This window comes from Capricornis sumatraensis, chromosome 1, assembly GCF_032405125.1.
Source record: "Capricornis sumatraensis isolate serow.1 chromosome 1, serow.2, whole genome shotgun sequence".
NCBI lineage: Eukaryota > Metazoa > Chordata > Mammalia > Artiodactyla > Bovidae > Capricornis > Capricornis sumatraensis.
In genome coordinates, this window is record NC_091069.1 from 9774042 (window position 1) to 9792093 (window position 18052).

Consider the following 18052-nt stretch of genomic DNA (forward strand, 5'->3'; position numbering starts at 1 on the left):
TGAATGGTGAGTCACACAAATATGCCCGATTGATTTTTTTTTATAAAGGTTCAAAAGCAATTCAACTTTCAACAAATGGTACGGGACCAGCTGTTCATGCATTGAGGAAAATAAGAACTCTGACCTAAATCCACACCTTATACAAAAACTAAATCAAAATTTAACACAGACTTGTTAAATGTAAAACTGTAAAACATGTAGAAAAAATATAAGAGAAAATCTCTAGGATCCAGGGCTAGACTAAGAGTTCTAAGACTTAACACCAAAAATATGATTGATAAACTGATAAATTGGATTTCATCAAAATTTAAAGCTTTTGCTGTATATAAGATCCTGATAAGATAAAAAGACAAGTGAAAACTAGAGGAAAATGTTTCCAAACAACAAGACTCACATCTATAATATACAAAGAACTCTTAAAACTCAACGGTAAAAACCAAACAATCCAATTAGAAAATGAGTAAGAAATGAAGCAACATTTCACTAAAGAAACAGAGATGGCAGATAAGCACGAGAAAAGATCTTTAACATCATTAGCCACTGCTGCTGCTGCTAAATTGCTTCAGTCGTGTCCGACTCTGTGCAACCCCATAGACGGCAGCCCACCAGGCTCCCTCGTCCCTGGGATTCTCCAGGCAGGAACACTGGAGTGGGTTGCCATTTCCTTCTCCAATGCATGAAAGTGAAAAGTCGCTCAGTCGTGTCTGACTCTTAGCGACCCCATGGACTGCAGCCTACCAGGCTCCTCCGTCCATAGGATTTTCCAGGCAAGAGTACTGGAGAAGGGTGCCATTAGCCACTAGATGAACACAAATGAAAACCAAACGAGTTATTACCACAACCCTATCAGAATGGCTAACAACAACAACAAAGGCTGTCAGTAAAAGATGCTGGAAAAGAAGTGGCAAACTGGTAGAAATGTAAAAGGTTACCAGCCACCCAGGAAAGCAGTTTGGCATTTTCTTACAAAACTGAATATCCAACTACCATATGAGCAGTAAGTACACTCCCAGGCATTTATCCTGGAGGAATGAAAGGGCACGTTAACACAGAAACCTGTGCACAAGCATTTATAGCAGCTTTAATCATGATAGCTCCAAATTGGATAAACAACCAAGATGTCCTTCAATGGGTAAATCGTTAAACAATTTGCGCTGCAGTCATATCAATTAAATCTATGCAGCAATAAAAAGGAACAAACTATTGACATACGCAATAGATTTTCTAGATGAAATCTCCAGAGAGTTATGCTGAGTTTTTGAAAACATAACAAAAAAACTTGCAAAATATTACATGGTATATGATTCCATTCATATAACATTCCTGAAAAGACAAAATTATAGAAATGGAGAACAAATTAGTGGTTGTCAGTGGTTAAAGAGGAGTTAGTTAATTCCTAGAGATGGAACACAATTTGATATGCAAACCAACCAATCCGGAGGCCATATGCCCACCTGCCCTCTTTTCTCAGGCTCCTTCAGTCTGAAACACTCTCTCCCTGCCCTAAATCACCCCAAGGCCAGCTATCTGACAACTAAGGCCACCCTGAAAGCCCAGAGCAAGCTGAAATTACGTAAACTAGACAATCCTAAATCTGCTTATGCTGCCTTGCCTTGCCCACAGAAGCCACAAAGGAGGCTCTTGCCCAGGCCTGCTCCTCCCTCCCTCTGCCTGCTGACCAACCCCTGGTGCCTCCCCATGTGGCCCCCCATGGAGTGGAGGGATCCCTCCTCTTAAACTATAAGAATAAATTCTCCTTCCAGTGGCAGTGTTCTGCTGATCTGCTGGCCTCACCACACCCGAATAAAAATAAAATCCCGGGTAGTACATTTTGGAAGTGAAATGTTCTGTATTTTGACCGTATCCCTGTCCATATCCTGGTTATGATGCTCTACTAGAGTTTCCAAGATGTTACCACTGGGGGGAAACAGGTTAAAAACAAGCTCTCCCAATAGTGTCTTACAAATGCATGTGAATCTATCTCAAAATTAACAGTTTGCCTGAAAAAAAATGAAAGAAAGATTAAAGCAAATTCCTCTTCTTTCCCATTAATCCACTCTGTGAGGTTTCTTTGTCAGGAGCCTTTGTAAATGGGGAATAGGAGGTTGCAGCAAGCAGGATGGAGTGCCAGCACACTGCAGTGGCCCCCAGGTCCTCTCTCCTTTCCCACTGATCCCACTATGGAACAAGTCATTAGCGAGAATAAAGTCTTTGGGTCAAAACCAAAATGCATACTTGGTTGGGGAGAGCAGCCTACAAGGAGGCAATTTAAGCCAGGATCTCTGAGAGTCATTCTGACAACAGCAATGCTTGCCTTGCACACCCCTCCTGGAAGCCAGGCATGTGCGCATGTAAGTGGCCCTGCCCAGCCGCCCGGTGCAGCTCCACTGGCCAGGCACCCGGGAAGGTGTAGGGATGATGCTGTTACCAAAGCTGGCTAATCCAGACCACAGGAAACAAAGGCCCAAGGGCTGGCCATAAAGTCACCTTCTGTGTTTTCAGTGAATCTCAGTTTCATGTTATTTTCCCACAAAACAAAAGGGAGGAACACCTGGTGCCTTTTATGAAAACTAGCTCTGGTTCTGAAAATGAACCAGCGTGTGGTGGGACTCGGATCTGCGGTCATTTCCGCCCTTGGGAGCAGGCCCTCGGTAGCGAAGTCACATGGGGCAGGAGGTGGGGGCAGTGGGAAGAGGCTGCCGCATCTGCTTCTGCATCTGCCTCATGGAGCCAGAGCTTCGGGGGCGGGGAGGAGGGCACGGCCCTCCTGTCCTCTGGCCCCGAGGCTTGGGGTGGTCCTCCTGCCTGGCTCGGACCTCCCCACATCAGCTTTCTGGAGACTCACGTGACAGCTGTGCTCAGGTCGGACGTGTGATTATGTTCCATAGTTTCCACCTGATATCTACCATATGCTTTCAATTAGACATCATGACCATCCTCGCATGCCTTTCACTGACTTTTTAAAGTTTCTTGAGCTGTATATAAAAATACCAATGTGCTTGAATTAGGCTTCAGCACTTGGCGAATTATTTCTTTCTTTCTCCACTTTTGTAGGTTGAACTTCACTTGCAGGTTTAAACTCATCCTTCTCTATGGCACTAGACAACAGTCCACAGCCCCGGAGGGGGAGCTGACCTCTTAGCACCCCCCAAACCCCTCTCATTTGGCAGTTTAAGCATCAGAATCTTTGAATAATTTCCCATTATTTAGGAAATCTCAAATATATAAACTATACAGGTCCAGCAGTTTATAAGAAATGTTTTGCTGTTTAATCAGCCCCAGAAATAAATGGGAGTGTTGAGAGAAAGGGAGTAGGAGAAGAGGAAGCACAGAAGAAATGGGAAGTAAAGACCCAGGGGAGGACGGGGCCGTGCACAGCCCCCGGGGGCCCATTTGATGGTCAGAGGCCACGACCAAGGCTGGCTTCCCAGCACGCAGCCCTGGGAAGGACCAAGAAGGACACGAACACAACCTCCTGGGACATCTTTGGTGGTCCACTGAGTAAGAACCTGCCTGCCAATGCAGGAGACACAGGTTCCATCTCTAGTCTGGGAAGATCCCACAGGCCAAGGGGCAGCTAAGCCAGTGCAGCACAGCTACTGAGCCTGTGCTTTCGAGTCTGCGTCCCCCAACAAGAGAAGCCACCACAACGAGAAGCCCACAGCCCGCACCGAAGAGAAGCCCCGGCTCACCACAACTAGCGCAAGCTGGCAGGCAACGAACAAGGTCTAGCACAGCCAAAACATTCATTAATTTTAAAGACACACGACTTCCTGGGCTTTTCTCTGACCAGCCTCTGGACACCAAGTCCTCGGCTCCTCGGGGGCCCTGCTTCATCAGACAGCTATCACCGACAAAACACACTCAACACCTGCACACCCTTAAACAAAGGCAAGAAAACTCCCTATCCCAAGGCATCCTCTAGCTGCCACCTTCCCTTCTTTAAGGCATCTATGCCCACACCTCCCACTTCAGGTGGACCCTTCAAGCCCACTGGCAGTCTTCTGAGCCACCACCAAGTTCATAAGCACCTTCTAGTAACTGAGCCCAACAGAAACAGTTCAGCCTCATTTTATTTACCCCTTACAGAGCTTTGACTAATACTGACCACCCCTTCTAGAAATACTCATTTCCCTCCCCCTCCCCACCCCCTGTCGTTTCTTACTAATTTTCCATCCACCTCTCTGGATGCTCAGCCCCAGCCCCCCAAGTGCCTCCTTCCCCCTACCCCTAACTGGTGATGCTGCACTGGACTCAGACTGGAGTCTGAGATGACAGGACCATCTCCATGATGCCACAGGGTCTGCCATGTGATGATAACACTCAGACATCTCCCCGGACTTCAGACCTAGGGCTGCTCAACATCCCTACCCACATATCACACGAGCGCCTCAAGCTCAGTGTGTCTAAAACTGAACGAACGGTCCCCCTCCACCCTCAGTCTTCCTGGTTATCTATGTCCCCATCTCAACAGAGAGCATCAACATCCCCCTAGCTGCTCAGCAAGACAACTGAACCAACAGTCCCCCTCCACCCTCAATCTTCCTGGTTATTTACATCCCCATCTCAACAGAGAGCATCAACATCCCCCCAGCTGCTCAGCAAGACACCCTTCGTGTCGCTCTGGTCCTTCCCTTTCTTCGCCTCTGCACCCATCTCCCAACGTTCAGCCTACATTTTTTTCTGTGAAAGAATGTGCATTTGGGTCCAGGCCGCATGTTCCCGAGTCCCTCCATTGTTAGCAGGTTAGGTTTCTACCCTCTCACCCTACACCAACACAGACCCTACAAACTGAGCCCCCTGACTCAATATCTATGCCCTCCAATCACTTCTCCTTCTACACACATCAAGGAAACTTTTAAAAACACAAATGCAAGAACCTTTTTCTTAAAGTCCCTAATGACTCCTACCGCCCTCAGAATAATGGCCAATGCCTCTGTGTCGCTTATAATCCTCTGGTGTGACCTGACCTCATCCACCCCCACTACCTCATCTCTCACCTTTCCCCTTTCACATGATGGAACCCCTCCCAGGATACTGGAATTCCCGGGGCTTCTGCACAATAGGGGGTCAACAAACATGTGAGAAGCAATAAACGCATAACATCAGGAAAAGCCTCACCAAGGAGCTTTCAAACTGGGCTCTGAAGGATGAGAAAAATTTTATCCAAAAAGGTGGGAGCACAGGAATTTTGAAAATCTGGGCCAAGTGGGTTCAAGGGTTTGATGGTACAAAGTTGCTCCTTATTCCAAATGTGAGAAACTAGAGGTTTGATGAGGTTGGAGGAGGAGAAAGTAGAAGGAAGTGAGACTGGAAGACACGTGTGCCAAGTTAAAGGATTTGGGTATCTGTCCTCTCTCTGGTTGTCTGAGAGGAGGATGCTCTTCGGGAGAAGATCCATGGCCACCACTTACTGCTTACTGCCCAGGCCCTCACCCCCGGAGGTCTGCCTGGACGTACTGGTGACGGGAAACTGGACACAGAGTCTGGAGGGAGGGGGACTTGATCAATTCATCCCCCAGCCCCCAAATTTCACTTTACTCAACACTTGCTTGAGTGAGAACAGAAACCTAAAATGTAACAACATTTTTCGAAAACAATAGGCAACACTTACCAAGTTTAAAATGTGAACACTCTGACCCAGTAATTTCAATCTATTATTCTATGGCACTAATAGGATGGCCACGCCAAAATACAGACACAAGGGTGTTGTTTATTGCATTAAAAACAAAAATGGGAACAAATTCAATATTCTCCAATATTGATCTATTAGCCAAATTTTGGCATGCATGTGTGCTAAGTCACTTCAGCCCTGTCGACTCTTTGCGACACTATGGACTGTAACCTGCCAGGCTCTTCTGTCCAGGAGATTCTCCAGGCAAGAATACTAGAGCGGGTTGCCATGCCCTTCTCCAGGAGAATCTTCCCAACCCAGGGACTGAACCCACTCCTCTCATGTCTCCTGTATTGGCAGGCAGCTTCTTTACTGCTAGCACCACCTAGGAAACAGCCAAACAATAAATACGCATTATTAAGAGGAGCTGATACTTCTATATAGACTGATATCGAGCTAAGCCCACAATAAAACTTTTAAGTTATGAGCGTATAAATGGTACCATCTCATTTGTATTTTTTAAAAACCCACAAACACATACACACATCCCCTGAGACTTTCTAAACTCTAAATCAGGACACGCCAAAAATTAACAGGAAAAGCTAGTACAGCCCTTCCTGAGTTAGACTTGTGGGGTCCATAGGTACATATTATTTAAGAATGACTTAACTTAGACCAGCAGTTCTCAAAGTGTGGCCCCTGAACCAGCAGCATCAACATCAGTGGGCAATCGGTTAGAATGCAAGCTCTCAGCCCCACCCCAGACCTACTGCAGCAGGAATCCGGGGTGTGGGGTTCTCCAGAGGACTGAGGCCCTCCAAAGCGTGAGAACCCCCGACCTGAGCGTCTGGGAACAGTCTTTGAACTAGGTGATAAACTGTCACTTCTGGGCCAACTATGCCACAAAGACTCCCATTTGCACACAGGGCTTCTTAGGAAGGGAAGGAAGGAGTTCTTAGAGCACAGTGAAGAAAAAGACAAAAAAAATCTCCAAGTCTCTGGGAGGCCAAGACTCAGTTTGGCTGGGCCCCCACACCTGGCAGTTCTAAACGCCGCTGTCAGGGAGAACGAAGGTAGCCAGGAGAGGGCAGAGGCTGGGCACAGACAGGCCAGAGGATAGACCTGGGCCTTGGCAGCAACGTTCTAGATCTGAGCCTGTGGCTGCCGGGCAGGAAGAGGAGGCTATTTCAGAGGCAGCTGCAGAAACAGGGACAGTAAACTGAGAAGTTTAGCAAGTGATCTCCAGCCTCTACCTGAGGAACCATCCCCTGACTGGCAGAGAAGTTGTCAAATTCAATTTTTATAAACAAACACTTGGCATCTTTTACTTCAAGCAGCACCAGGGCCTCTGCTCATTTTAAAATGGTTGTGCCCCTGAGGGTCAGCGGTCCATCTGGCGTCCACTCTCGGGTCTGTGTGTCACGGTACTTAGCGTGCTCTGAGTGCACGGAGGGATTAGGCCTCCAGCACATGCTGGAGAGGCCCCGGCCGTAGTCCGCAGCACAGCCTCCTTCGGCCACTGCACTTCTGTCTCGGCATCTCTGCAGCCTGGCCACCGCCAAAAGCCTGGCACTTCGGTTCAGATGTCAACCTCCCACTAAACTCTGGATAAAGGGAAGGGGGGTGTCCTCCCCATCCCCCTTGAACTCAGGGTCAGACCTCTGAGGAGGCAGATGCTTGTCTGAGAAGAGCCTGGCAGTCAGTACAAAGACAGGACTCCTGCATCTCTCCCCGGAAGGGCTTTCGGAGAAGCTCGGACACTCAGTCTTGGCGTGTGGAGGCTGGGTAATTGCCGAGCTGACCCTCTGGAGCCTTCTGGCCCGCTCACCTTTCACGATGATGCCTGGTGCGGCCCCACCGTGAAATGTGCTTATTAATCTCACTCATTTGACACCGCGCTCTTCTGCCCTGAGCTCGACGTTAGGAGAAAATGATAGGGATAGATTCTGCTCCTGTCAGACTCACCAAGACTTTCAGAAAACCAGACTATCAAAGGCCATCTGCCGCCCACTCGCCCGGCATTCACAGTGACCCCAAAGGGGCCAGCAGAATGTTAAAGACACAGATCCATACGAGGGAACAGCCAGAAGACCCAGGTTTCCACCTCCCCCCAGCCCTGCCCCCCACCCGGAGAGTCACCCTGGAGACGGTCCTCCCAGAGACAGGCACGCACCAAACCCCTGCCCTGATTCACGACACGCTGCTTCATATCTAATTCATCAAAAGACACTTGGGCTTCTCAAATAAGGAACATTTTTATTAGCTTCCCCAAGAGTTTTATGGCACAAAGCCATACCTAATGATTCTATTTTATGGCAAGTTATACATTCAAACAGTGCTTTGAAGTCAGGCAGCAGGTAAGACTCAAATCTTTGTCAAAAAAAAAAAAAAAGATTCCCCCATTCATTCGCTTTAAAAATGTTTATAAGCTTTCCAGCAGCTGGGAAAGTGATGTGGAGGATTGTAACAGGCTCCCCCTTCCTCACATGGGAGCCAGCGTGGGCTGACGCGACAGGCACTATTCACCACGGGGCTGATTTTGCCTGCCTGCCCCCTCTGCCTGGGGACTTGTGCAAGTCTGAACACGTTTTTGGCTGTCACACCTTGGGGGTTGGGGCTGTCGGCATCGAGTAGGAAGAGGCCAGGGATGCTGTCCCCGCCATGCACGAGACCACCCCACCACATACTACTATCTGATCACCTGGCCCAAGATGTCAGTAAATATCAAGGGTGAGAAACCCTGCCTTAGGGCTTCTTCTGGACTAGGCAAGGCATGCCCCTCCCAACTCACACCTCACATCAGACACTGATTTTATCACTGTGCCAGGTTTTCAGTGCTGACGAATGAGACTTATATTCTTTTACTCTTATGTAGTCTGGGTATACATTTTCAATGAGCAAGAATAAAACGTTATCCCAAACAAAATCAGTTCAGTTCAGTTCAGTCTCTCAGTTGGGTCCGACTCTTTGAGAACCCATGAACCGAAGTATGCCAGGCCTCCCTGTCCATCACCAACTCCCGGAGTCCACCCAAACCCATGTCCATTGTGTCAGTGATGCCATCCAACCATCTCATCCTCATGAAACAAAATAAGCAAAGTGAAAAATAAGACCACTCAGGGGCTTCCCTGGTGGCTCAGTGGTAAAGAATCCACCGGCCAATGCAGGAGACACAGGTTCGAGCCCTGATCCAGGAAGATCCCACATGCCACGGGGCAACTAAGCCTACGTGCCACGGCCACTGAAGCCCGCATGCCCCAGAGCCTGTGCCCTGCTACAAGCGAAGCCATGCAGTGAGACGCCCTCACACCACAGCTAGACAGTAGCCCCTGCTCACCGTAACTAGGGAAAAGCCTTCACACAGCAGTGAAGATCGAGCACAACCAAAAATAAATACATAATGATAATTTTTAAAAAGTCCACCTTAGAGGTTCAGAACACATGACAATAGTCACTGTTAACTAAAGCCTCCCAATAGTTCCTCTGCACATTTTAAGCCCCACCCAAGTTGGAATTTATCTACTGAAAAAACAATATAATTAATCCGAGTCATCGGTACTACTGAACATCAGCACAGATGTGTGCTGAAAAGCAAAGCGAATTGTCTACTAAATTGTGGTGATGCAGTCATCCACTCCCAGGCGCTAGGCCTCCATTCCTTCCCTTCTCGGAGCTTGTGTTCTCCTGATCAGCACAGTGGACGGAAGGCAACTTGTCCTCCCACCCTCCAGGGAATTGTGAGAGCCAGCTGAGTTCATGAGTGGGAAAAACTGCTTTGTAAACTGTAAGAAGCTATATAAAGGCATGTCAATATATTTTTAACATTTATACAAGACAATCTGTGACAACCAAGGGTCTTTCAGATGCTTAGATTCTTTTCACGAAATGTCACAACTAAAAAGGACTTTGGAAATCAACTAATTCAATCCCTTAATTTTACAGAATGTGAAGATGACCATCACAGAGATCAAGCGACCCAGCTAAGGCCAAGCAACAGCCCAGATGGGCTCAGGTCCAGCCAGGACACTCCCCACACCTTGCCGTTTGTGATGCTTTCCCTTCCTGTTTAAGTTCTTAGAATGCAGAAACACATCTTACACACAACGTTCAGAGGGTCTTGAACAAAGGAAACAAATATTTGCCAAATCAGTGAATCTTGACTCACCACATCGTAGCCTGTCGGGGCTCGGTTCCGAGAAGCCACCACCCCGACTCCTGTGATGGGATCCATTGACGTCTCTGGCAAGGCTTCCGAAAGGTCTTTGACTTCAGGCATGGTGGCTTGCTCCTAATTCCAAAAAGGAAAAAGAAAGCGCAAAATTCAAATGGAGCATTTAAAGTGAGCAATACAAAGCCTCAAACAGAGCCAGAATCCTGGGGCAAATATCCGGAACTTAGCTGGGACCAGCTAAGGGAGCCCTGGCTTTACCTGACCCTTTCCTTAGATCAAAAATTCACATAGGGATTTCCCTGGTGGTCCCTGGTGGCTCAGAGGTTAAAGCGTCTGCCTCCAATGCGGGAGACCCGGGTTCGATCCCTGGGTCGGGAAGATCCCCTGAAGAAGGAAATGGTAAACCCACTCCAGTATTTTTGCCTGGAGAATCCCATGGGCGGAGGAGCCTGGTAGTCCACGGGGTCACAAAGAGTCAGACACGACTGAGCGACTTCACTCACTCACTCACTCACTCACTCCAGTGCCTAAGACTCTGCGCTCCCAAAGCCAGGAGGCCTGGGTTCGATCCCTGGTCAGGGAACTAGATCCCACATGCCACAACTAAGAGTTCAAATGCTTCAACAAAGATCAAAGATCCCATGTGCCCCAGCTAACACCTGGCACAGCCAAATACATAAACAAATATTCTATTAAAAAAAAAAAAAAAGAATTCAAGTCATCTCCAGCCCCTGCTTTTCTCAAGTTAGTTTTGAACACTCTCCCATCCTGCTGTCTGACTTCCGGACAGATACCAGCAGCTTCTCTGAGGATAAATCATCCATGGTTAAATCTAGCAACACCTTCCATCTCTCCCCCTCACAGCATCTTCTGGCAGAATAACAGCCCTCCAAATCCACAGCCATGACTACATCCAAGGGTGGGCTGTTGGGGGGACAGAGCTTTGTGAACACATAGAGGAAAGTGCTCTCGCCATGGAGGACACAGCAAGGCAATGGAGTCTAGGCTCCATGACTTACAGCTGGTGAGCAGGCAAGCAAAGGTTCAGGACACTGACAGCTGCAGAGCTGCTGTGAGAACTAAGGGAATCCCGTAAACGAAGGGCCTGGAGAGGTTCCCTGGCACACAGTAGGCCCTCAATGAAATGCAGACGAGAAGGGTAGGTGAGGGACACAAGGATCCAGTGTAATCGGCCAGAAACGTGGTTACTGCTGTTTCCAAGAGGACTGGTGGGTCCCTTTGTTGTGTTTAATCCTAGGGTCATGTGGACACTTACTCAAAGCTAAACACTAACAATGACTGTAATTCTTGTCGGACACTGGGAGAAAGGGAGGGAAATGAAATTATTATTCTGCTGCTGCCTGCCTCCTGATGTGACCGGAGGAGACCAGCAGAATATAGAGAGCACTGGGTCTGGGCAGCTCGAGTGGCAGTGCACCAGAAAGCATATAAAATGGTAACACCTTATGCAAATGGCTTCTAGAGCTTTTTCAAAGGACCAGCAGTGGAAAACAGCAAGTTAAATTCTACCTCCTTCTGCAGCGATTACATTCCACTGGCTGTAGGTCTGTCAGATCTCTCAAGGCTGGTTACTGCTGCTAAAGCAAACCAAACACTCTTGTCTAACTAGGCAGCCAGTAGGAATATTGTAAGTTCTCAGCCTAGAATCAGAAAAGGCAGAGGACGTTAAAAATGACTACAGCCTCCTCCGTAGAAACCACCAGAGGGCTGTATGCAAGTCACCATGTAATCAGCATTCCCTGGAACCCACAAAAGGCTCCGGAAACAGGCCCGTCAGTGCCAGGGAGCTAATTCCCCGATCAAGGCTAGGAAGCGCCTGGCAGCAGCCACAGTCGCAGCTTCTGTTTATGACAAAAGCCAAACTAAGTTAAACCTTACTTAATTCTACTGAAAATAAGCTTCTGGAAGTAAAGGGCAGGGGGGGGCAGGACACCACACCGAATCACTGAATCATTTTCTATTTTAAGATCTCATTTACCAGGCAGGTTTATCTGCATAAAGCACAGGACTCAATGCTTCCTGCACACAGTAGGCACTAAGTGAATATTTACTGAATGAATCCACAGGGATGCCCCCAATCCGGAAGGTTTAGAATTCACTCTCTGCACCAGCGGAATCCAAAGCAAACCCTGATCAAAAAGTACTTCATTTGGAAAACTCGGTATTCTTGGTTAACATGGAAATAACATCGCTGCCGTTAGCAAAATACTGGTATACCTGCTGTTGGTTACCGAAATGCTTTGCAATTAACAACTCATTAACAGAAGGCACTGAATTCTGCCAGGGCTAAAATATCATGCTGTGAATTTAATAAAGAGCATGAGACGTAAGTTTTATTATTATTAAGACAGTGCTGCCTCTACTATCTGAGGTGGGGGGTGGGGAGCATGGGAATAAATAAGAAATATTTTATACGCTGAGAGATGCCCCATCCTCGGGTCACTGCATCCCGGTCCAGGTACCAACCGCCCTCCTCTGCTCTGCAGCGCGAGCAAGTTGCAGAAGCAGGGAAGGCTGACGCCGCTGCTCCCACAATGCACCGGGCAGCCGGGCACCGGGCCCCAAGATGGCTGCGGGCAGCCTCCGGAGCAGACAAAGGAGCCGGCGGGCGGGCGGTGGGCCTGCAGGCTGGAAGGATGCGGCGGGCAGGGCATTAGCACTGAGCATCTCAGATGCACGCCTCCCCCCCTCACACACACACCCCCAGTGGCAGTGCCCTGGGGGATCCAGCAGCCTTTGTGAAATACAGACAAATGACTCCTCGCTGGGGCGGCGGAGGAAAGCGCCACCACCAGCAAAGGAAGCTTTTAATGAGAAACGCCCAAGATATCCATGGCAGAGGCAATCACTCAGAGCCGCTTGCCCTGAATTACATATTTTCTGACTGCAAATTACTCTTAACAGCGTCTCTACCGTCACTTCAATTGACCTTCCTCACAAAAGGCCATTTATTAACTAGCACTCGGCGCTCCCTGGGCTGCGCGGAACCTCCGGCCCGAAGGGTATGGCACCGCAGCGGCCGCGGCTGCCCGGGTCACAAGCCAGGCCTCGGCGAAGGGGAGAAGAGGCCATTAATGGGGTGGGGGTCGGGGGGGGGGGGTAGCTGCAGAGCAGAGCTTCCTGGGGAGAGGGGCAGAGAGTGGGGGTGTTTAAGACCACCATTAACCTGTCTGGCAAGACGCTGACGCTGGGCTGAAGCAGAAAATGCCAGGCCTGCTTGCAACAACGGGCATCTTTCTCAGCTCTCTTTGCCCAGCCTAGCATCCACCTCCAGCTCCAAATTCTAGCTGCACACAGAAAGCATTAACACACCTCCCCTCATCTGAGCAGTGCCCTGCAATTACCAAAAAAGCTTTCTCCAAAAAAGCTCACACCAAACCTAGGAAGGGGACTGGAGCATATTAATCCCTGTTTTAGAGGAAAGAAACAGAGGCCTGGAGTTCTCAGACGCAGTGGGCTGGCAGAAGGCAGAGCCCCAGGGGCCTCTGACCCTCCCTCCCCAATCTGGTGTACTTTCCACACACTGGGCAGAGAGAGACCCAACTTCCCATCCCATACCTGATCAAGAAAGTGCTCTCAGCACCAATGATATTTTAAAATGCCAAAGCTCTCCTTTCTCTAGCAGTAATCCAGTAAGTGAAGTGAGGGGGAGAAAAGTATTGAGAGATACAAGTAACATGGGATTAATTTTTCTCACACCTCAGTTTCGAGATGCAACATTTCCCTCATAAATAATTTACAGCAATAAAAATGAGCTAAGGCCATGTTTGTGTAGGACAGAGGTAAATTTAGGCCTAATGAGGGAGACCCGCGTGCTGCACAGGAGGGAAGAGGGTGATGTACAGCATGGTGTGAACACAACAGCACATGGGTGGGGTGGGGGGGCCTCCATTACCAACTGCAAGTTGCAGGGCCAACGGAGTTGGGGGCAGGGGATGGGGGAAACTTCTACTGCCCAGGCTGTGGCTGCAAGGAGGGTCCCTAGAGGAAAAGCCAAAAGTTCACTCGATGTTTTAGATGACAAGATAACAGAGACTGAGATTTCTAAGAACTCTAGAAAGGAGCCAACCTGAAGCTAAGTGGATTTTCAGGAAATGTTAGGGGAGGAATGACGATGGTAGCAGCACCTGGGAGTCATGTCTGATCTCGGGCAGGGTCGGAAGAGTAGAGAGTACCCTGGCAGCACTGACCTTGACCTAGTCCTCCTAGCTTAACCTCACAGGTCGTTTGGTCCCTGTCTATCCCGAGACAGGGATCAAGACCATCCCCATGGAAAAGAAATGCAAAAAAGCAAAATGGCTGTCTGGGGAGGCCTTACAAATAGCTGTGAAAAGAAGAGAGGCGAAAAGCAAAGGATCAAAGGAAAGATATAAGCATCTGAATGCAGAGTTCCAAAGAATAGCAAGGAGAGATAAGAAAGCCTTCTTCAGCAATCAGTGCAAAGAAATAGAGGAAAAGAACATAATGGGAAAGACTAGAGATCTCTTCAAGAAAATTAGAGATACCAAGGGAACATTTCATGCAAAGATGGGCTCGATAAAGGACAGAAATGGTATGGACCTAACAGAAGCAGAAGATATTAAGAAGAGGTGGCAAGAATACACAGAAGAACTGTACAAAAAAGATCTTCACGACCCAGATAATCACGATGGTGTGATCACTCCCCTAGAGCCAGACATCCTGGAATGTGAAGTCAAGTGGGCCTTAGAAAGCATCACTACAAACAAAGCTAGTGGAGGTGATGGAATTCCAGGGGAGCTATTTCAAATCCTGAAAGATGATGCTGTGAAAGTGCTGCACTTATTATGCCAGAAAATTTGGAAAACTCAGCAGTGGCCACAGGACTGGAAAAGGTCAGTTTTCATTCCAATCCGAAAGAAAGGCAATGCCAAAGAATGCTCAAACTACTGAACAATCGCACTCATCTCACATGCCAGTAAAGTAATGCTCAAAATTCTACAAGCCAGGCTTGAGCAATACATGAACCGAGAACTTCCTGATGTTCAAGCTGGTTTTAGAAAAGGCAGAGGACCAGAGATCAAATTGCCAACATCCACTGGATCATCGAAAAGCAAGAGAGTTCCAGAAAAACATCTATTTCTGCTTTATTGACTATGCCAAAGCCTCTGACTGTGTGGATCACAATAAACTGTGCAAAATTCTGAAAGAGATGGGAATACCAGACCACCTGACCTGCCTCTTGAGAAATCTGTATGCAGGTCAGGAAGCAACAGTTAGAACTGGACATGGAACAACAGACTGGTTCCAAAAAGGAAAAGGAGTACGTCAAGGCTGTATATTGTCACCCTGCATATTTAACTTATATGCAGAGTACATCATGAGAAACGCTGGACTGGAAGAAACACAAGCTGGAATCAAGATTGCTGGGAGAAATATCAATAACCTCAGATATGCAGATGACACCACCCTTATGGCAGAAAGTGAAGAGGAACTAAAAAGCCTCTTGATGAAAGTGAAAGAGGAGAGTGAAAAAGTTGGCTTAAAGCTCAACATTCAGAAAACGAAGATCATGGCATCTGGTCCCATCACTTCACGGGAAATAGATGGGGAAACAGTAGAAATAGTGTCAGACTTTATTTTTTGGGGCTCCAAAATCACTGCAGATGGTGATGGCAGCCATGAAATTAAAAGACGCTTACTCCTTGGAAGAAATGTTATGACCAACCTAGATAGCATATTCAAAAGCAGAGACATTACTTTGCCAACACAGGTCTGTCTAGTCAAGGCTATGGTTTTTCCAGTGGTCATGTATGGATGTGAGAGTTGGACTGTGAAGAAGGCTGAGCACTGAAGAATTGATGCTTTTGAACTGTGGTGTTGGAGAAGATTCTTGAGAGTCCCTTGGACTGCAAGGAGATCCAACCAGTCCATTCTGAAGGAGATCAGCCCTGGGAATTTCTTTGGAAGGAATGATCCTGAAGCTGAAACTCCAGTAGTTTGGCCACCTCATGCGAAGAGTTGACTCATTGGAAAAGACTCTGATGCTGGGAGGAATTGGGGGCAGGAGGAGAAGGGGACGACAGAGGATGAGATGGCTGGATGGCATCACGGACTCAATGGACGTGAGTCTGAGTGAACTTCGGGAGATGGTGATGGACAGGGAGGCCTGGTATGTTGTGATTCATGGGGTCGCAAAGAGTCGGACACGACTGAGCGACTGAACTGAACTATCCCGAGCGTGCAGCCAGCCTCACTGACATCATCGCCAAGGCTGGGGGCTACAGAGCCTCATTCTGGGCAGCTGTGCCTGTCTCTGTCCTGAGAGGATTTCTCCACAAGGCAAGGGGAGAAAGACAGCGGGCAGGAGGGTGAGAGTATGTGTGTGTGTGGTACATCCTGGGACTGAGGGACTAGGATGAAGAGTGACAGAGAATGAGAGAGAGAGAGAGAGAGAGTGTGTGTGTGTGTGTGTGTATGTGTGTGTGGTACTTCCTGGGACTGAGGGACTGGATGGGGCCAGTTAGGGTGAGGTGTGTTTTCCAGGCCAGCAGGATTTTTTCCAGCTGTGCTCAATAAGTTCCATCCAATGACACTGGGTAAGAGAAGAGCTTCCTACATGTGCAGCAAACAGTGCCTGGGGGAGGTCCCAGCCCCCCGGCACAGCAGCACCTCACCAAGGCTGTCACCCCAGGTTCACAGAGAAATGAACTTTAACTATAAAGCCCCTTCACACAGACAGCACATGGCTCCCTTGTAGCTGATCAAAGAATTACTACGACAGTGTGCTTAATCCCTAAAAGTCAGCAGTGCTGGGCTTAACTGATGCTGAACATTGTTTCAGAATCAAAGGCGTGCCTCCCGGCCGCAGTCTGGGAGAAAACTAAGCTACTGAATCACAGTTGAAAACTCAGGGGAACTTTGATATCATCTCTGTTTAATTTCCCCGGCCCTGTGAGCCTGGGGTTTATCTCGTTTTATCAACTCCTGTACTGAAATCAAAACCCAACTAACAGAGCTCAGGCCTCTCTCCACCGAGGCCCCTCCAGCAGCAGGGTAGGGCATGAGCCGAGGAGTTTAAAGCACTTTGGGGGTGGGTGGAGGCAACAACTGCCGGAGGGCAGTGGATGCTGCCTTCAAAGGAGGCACAGCAGGATCCCAGGGCAAGGAAGGAAGACCAGCTCAGAAGCGGAGCCTGTGCTGCCCACCAGGGCTGAAGGTGGGACTCACACACAGCTTTGGAGGAGAGTAATATCAAAGTATTGAGGGGCAGGGCAGGTTAGATAGGGCTACTGGGATTGAAGTGACAAAACCAGTGGGTTAATTAAGTCTCTACAGAAGGATGAACTTGTGATCGGATTGTCTGAAATCCAAAGTCAAGGGCAGGAAAGACATAAACTGTCTGCCCACATCTACCAGCTTGCAGAGCTGGGGAAAAGCAGTGGATAAATATTTCACTCCCCATGGCAAACGACCGAAAAGCAGAACCTCCCTGCAGAAAAGCTGCAGCCCGGCGTGGAGCAGCTCTCTGCCTGCTTCCCAGCAGCTCAGTGGTGCCGGTGCGCTGCAGGAACCCCTGCTCATCTCTGTTACCCCATAACTACCAGTTCCTTCCTGCTAACAAATCTTAAGCAGGGGACAGAAGGACAGGGGAGGAGGCTAGGCTTCACCCACGTGCCCACAACACACACAAATACAGAAACCCAGCCACCACAGGCAGCCATGGCACATGCAGAGCCCTACCTCCTCAGGAGACTGCAGGCTAAGGTCAGGGTCCACGCAGCACCCAGGCAAACCCCAGCCGGCTCTGCGCACCACCCACAGGGATAGCGCACACAGGCTGGGAGGCGGCCACTGTGGAACCTCAGGATAGCCTCCTGGTGCCTCCTGTACTTTGGCCTGGACATTTGATCCAAGTGACCAGTCAGAAACCAAATCGTTCTGACAAATGCTGTCAAGTACGATCTGGTGGCAACAGGCCACAGGCTGCTGGGAAGGCTGCTAAGATACTGGGGAATGAAAGCAAGAATTTTCCTAAGCTCCCCTGGATCACAAAGAACTTTCCAGCCAGGGAACTAACAATGGCAAGCACTTCCTTTTTTTTTTTCCAGTAAAAATCTGTTACTTCTAATAGAAGAATCGGTGTACAAATGCATCCACCCCATCAGACCTCTGCTTAGACTGGCATTAACCATTTGATAGCCAAACAGATTTATCATAAACCATGTGAGGTGGGCCTGGGGTTTGAGTGGCTGCAGCACAGTGCAGTGCTGGATCCCAGAATACAC

The 18052-nt window shown here is 48.5% G+C and overlaps 1 protein-coding gene across 1 annotated transcript in view; it reads right to left on the reverse strand.

The window, feature by feature from the left end:
- MVB12B (multivesicular body subunit 12B) overlaps positions 1 to 18052 on the reverse strand; it is an 87301-nt gene that overhangs the window by 60881 nt on the left and 8368 nt on the right. The window contains exon 2 of the mRNA XM_068981446.1: positions 9780 to 9902. Coding sequence (XP_068837547.1) covers positions 9780 to 9902 — 123 coding nt within the window. The remainder of the gene's footprint in view (positions 1 to 9779; positions 9903 to 18052) is intronic.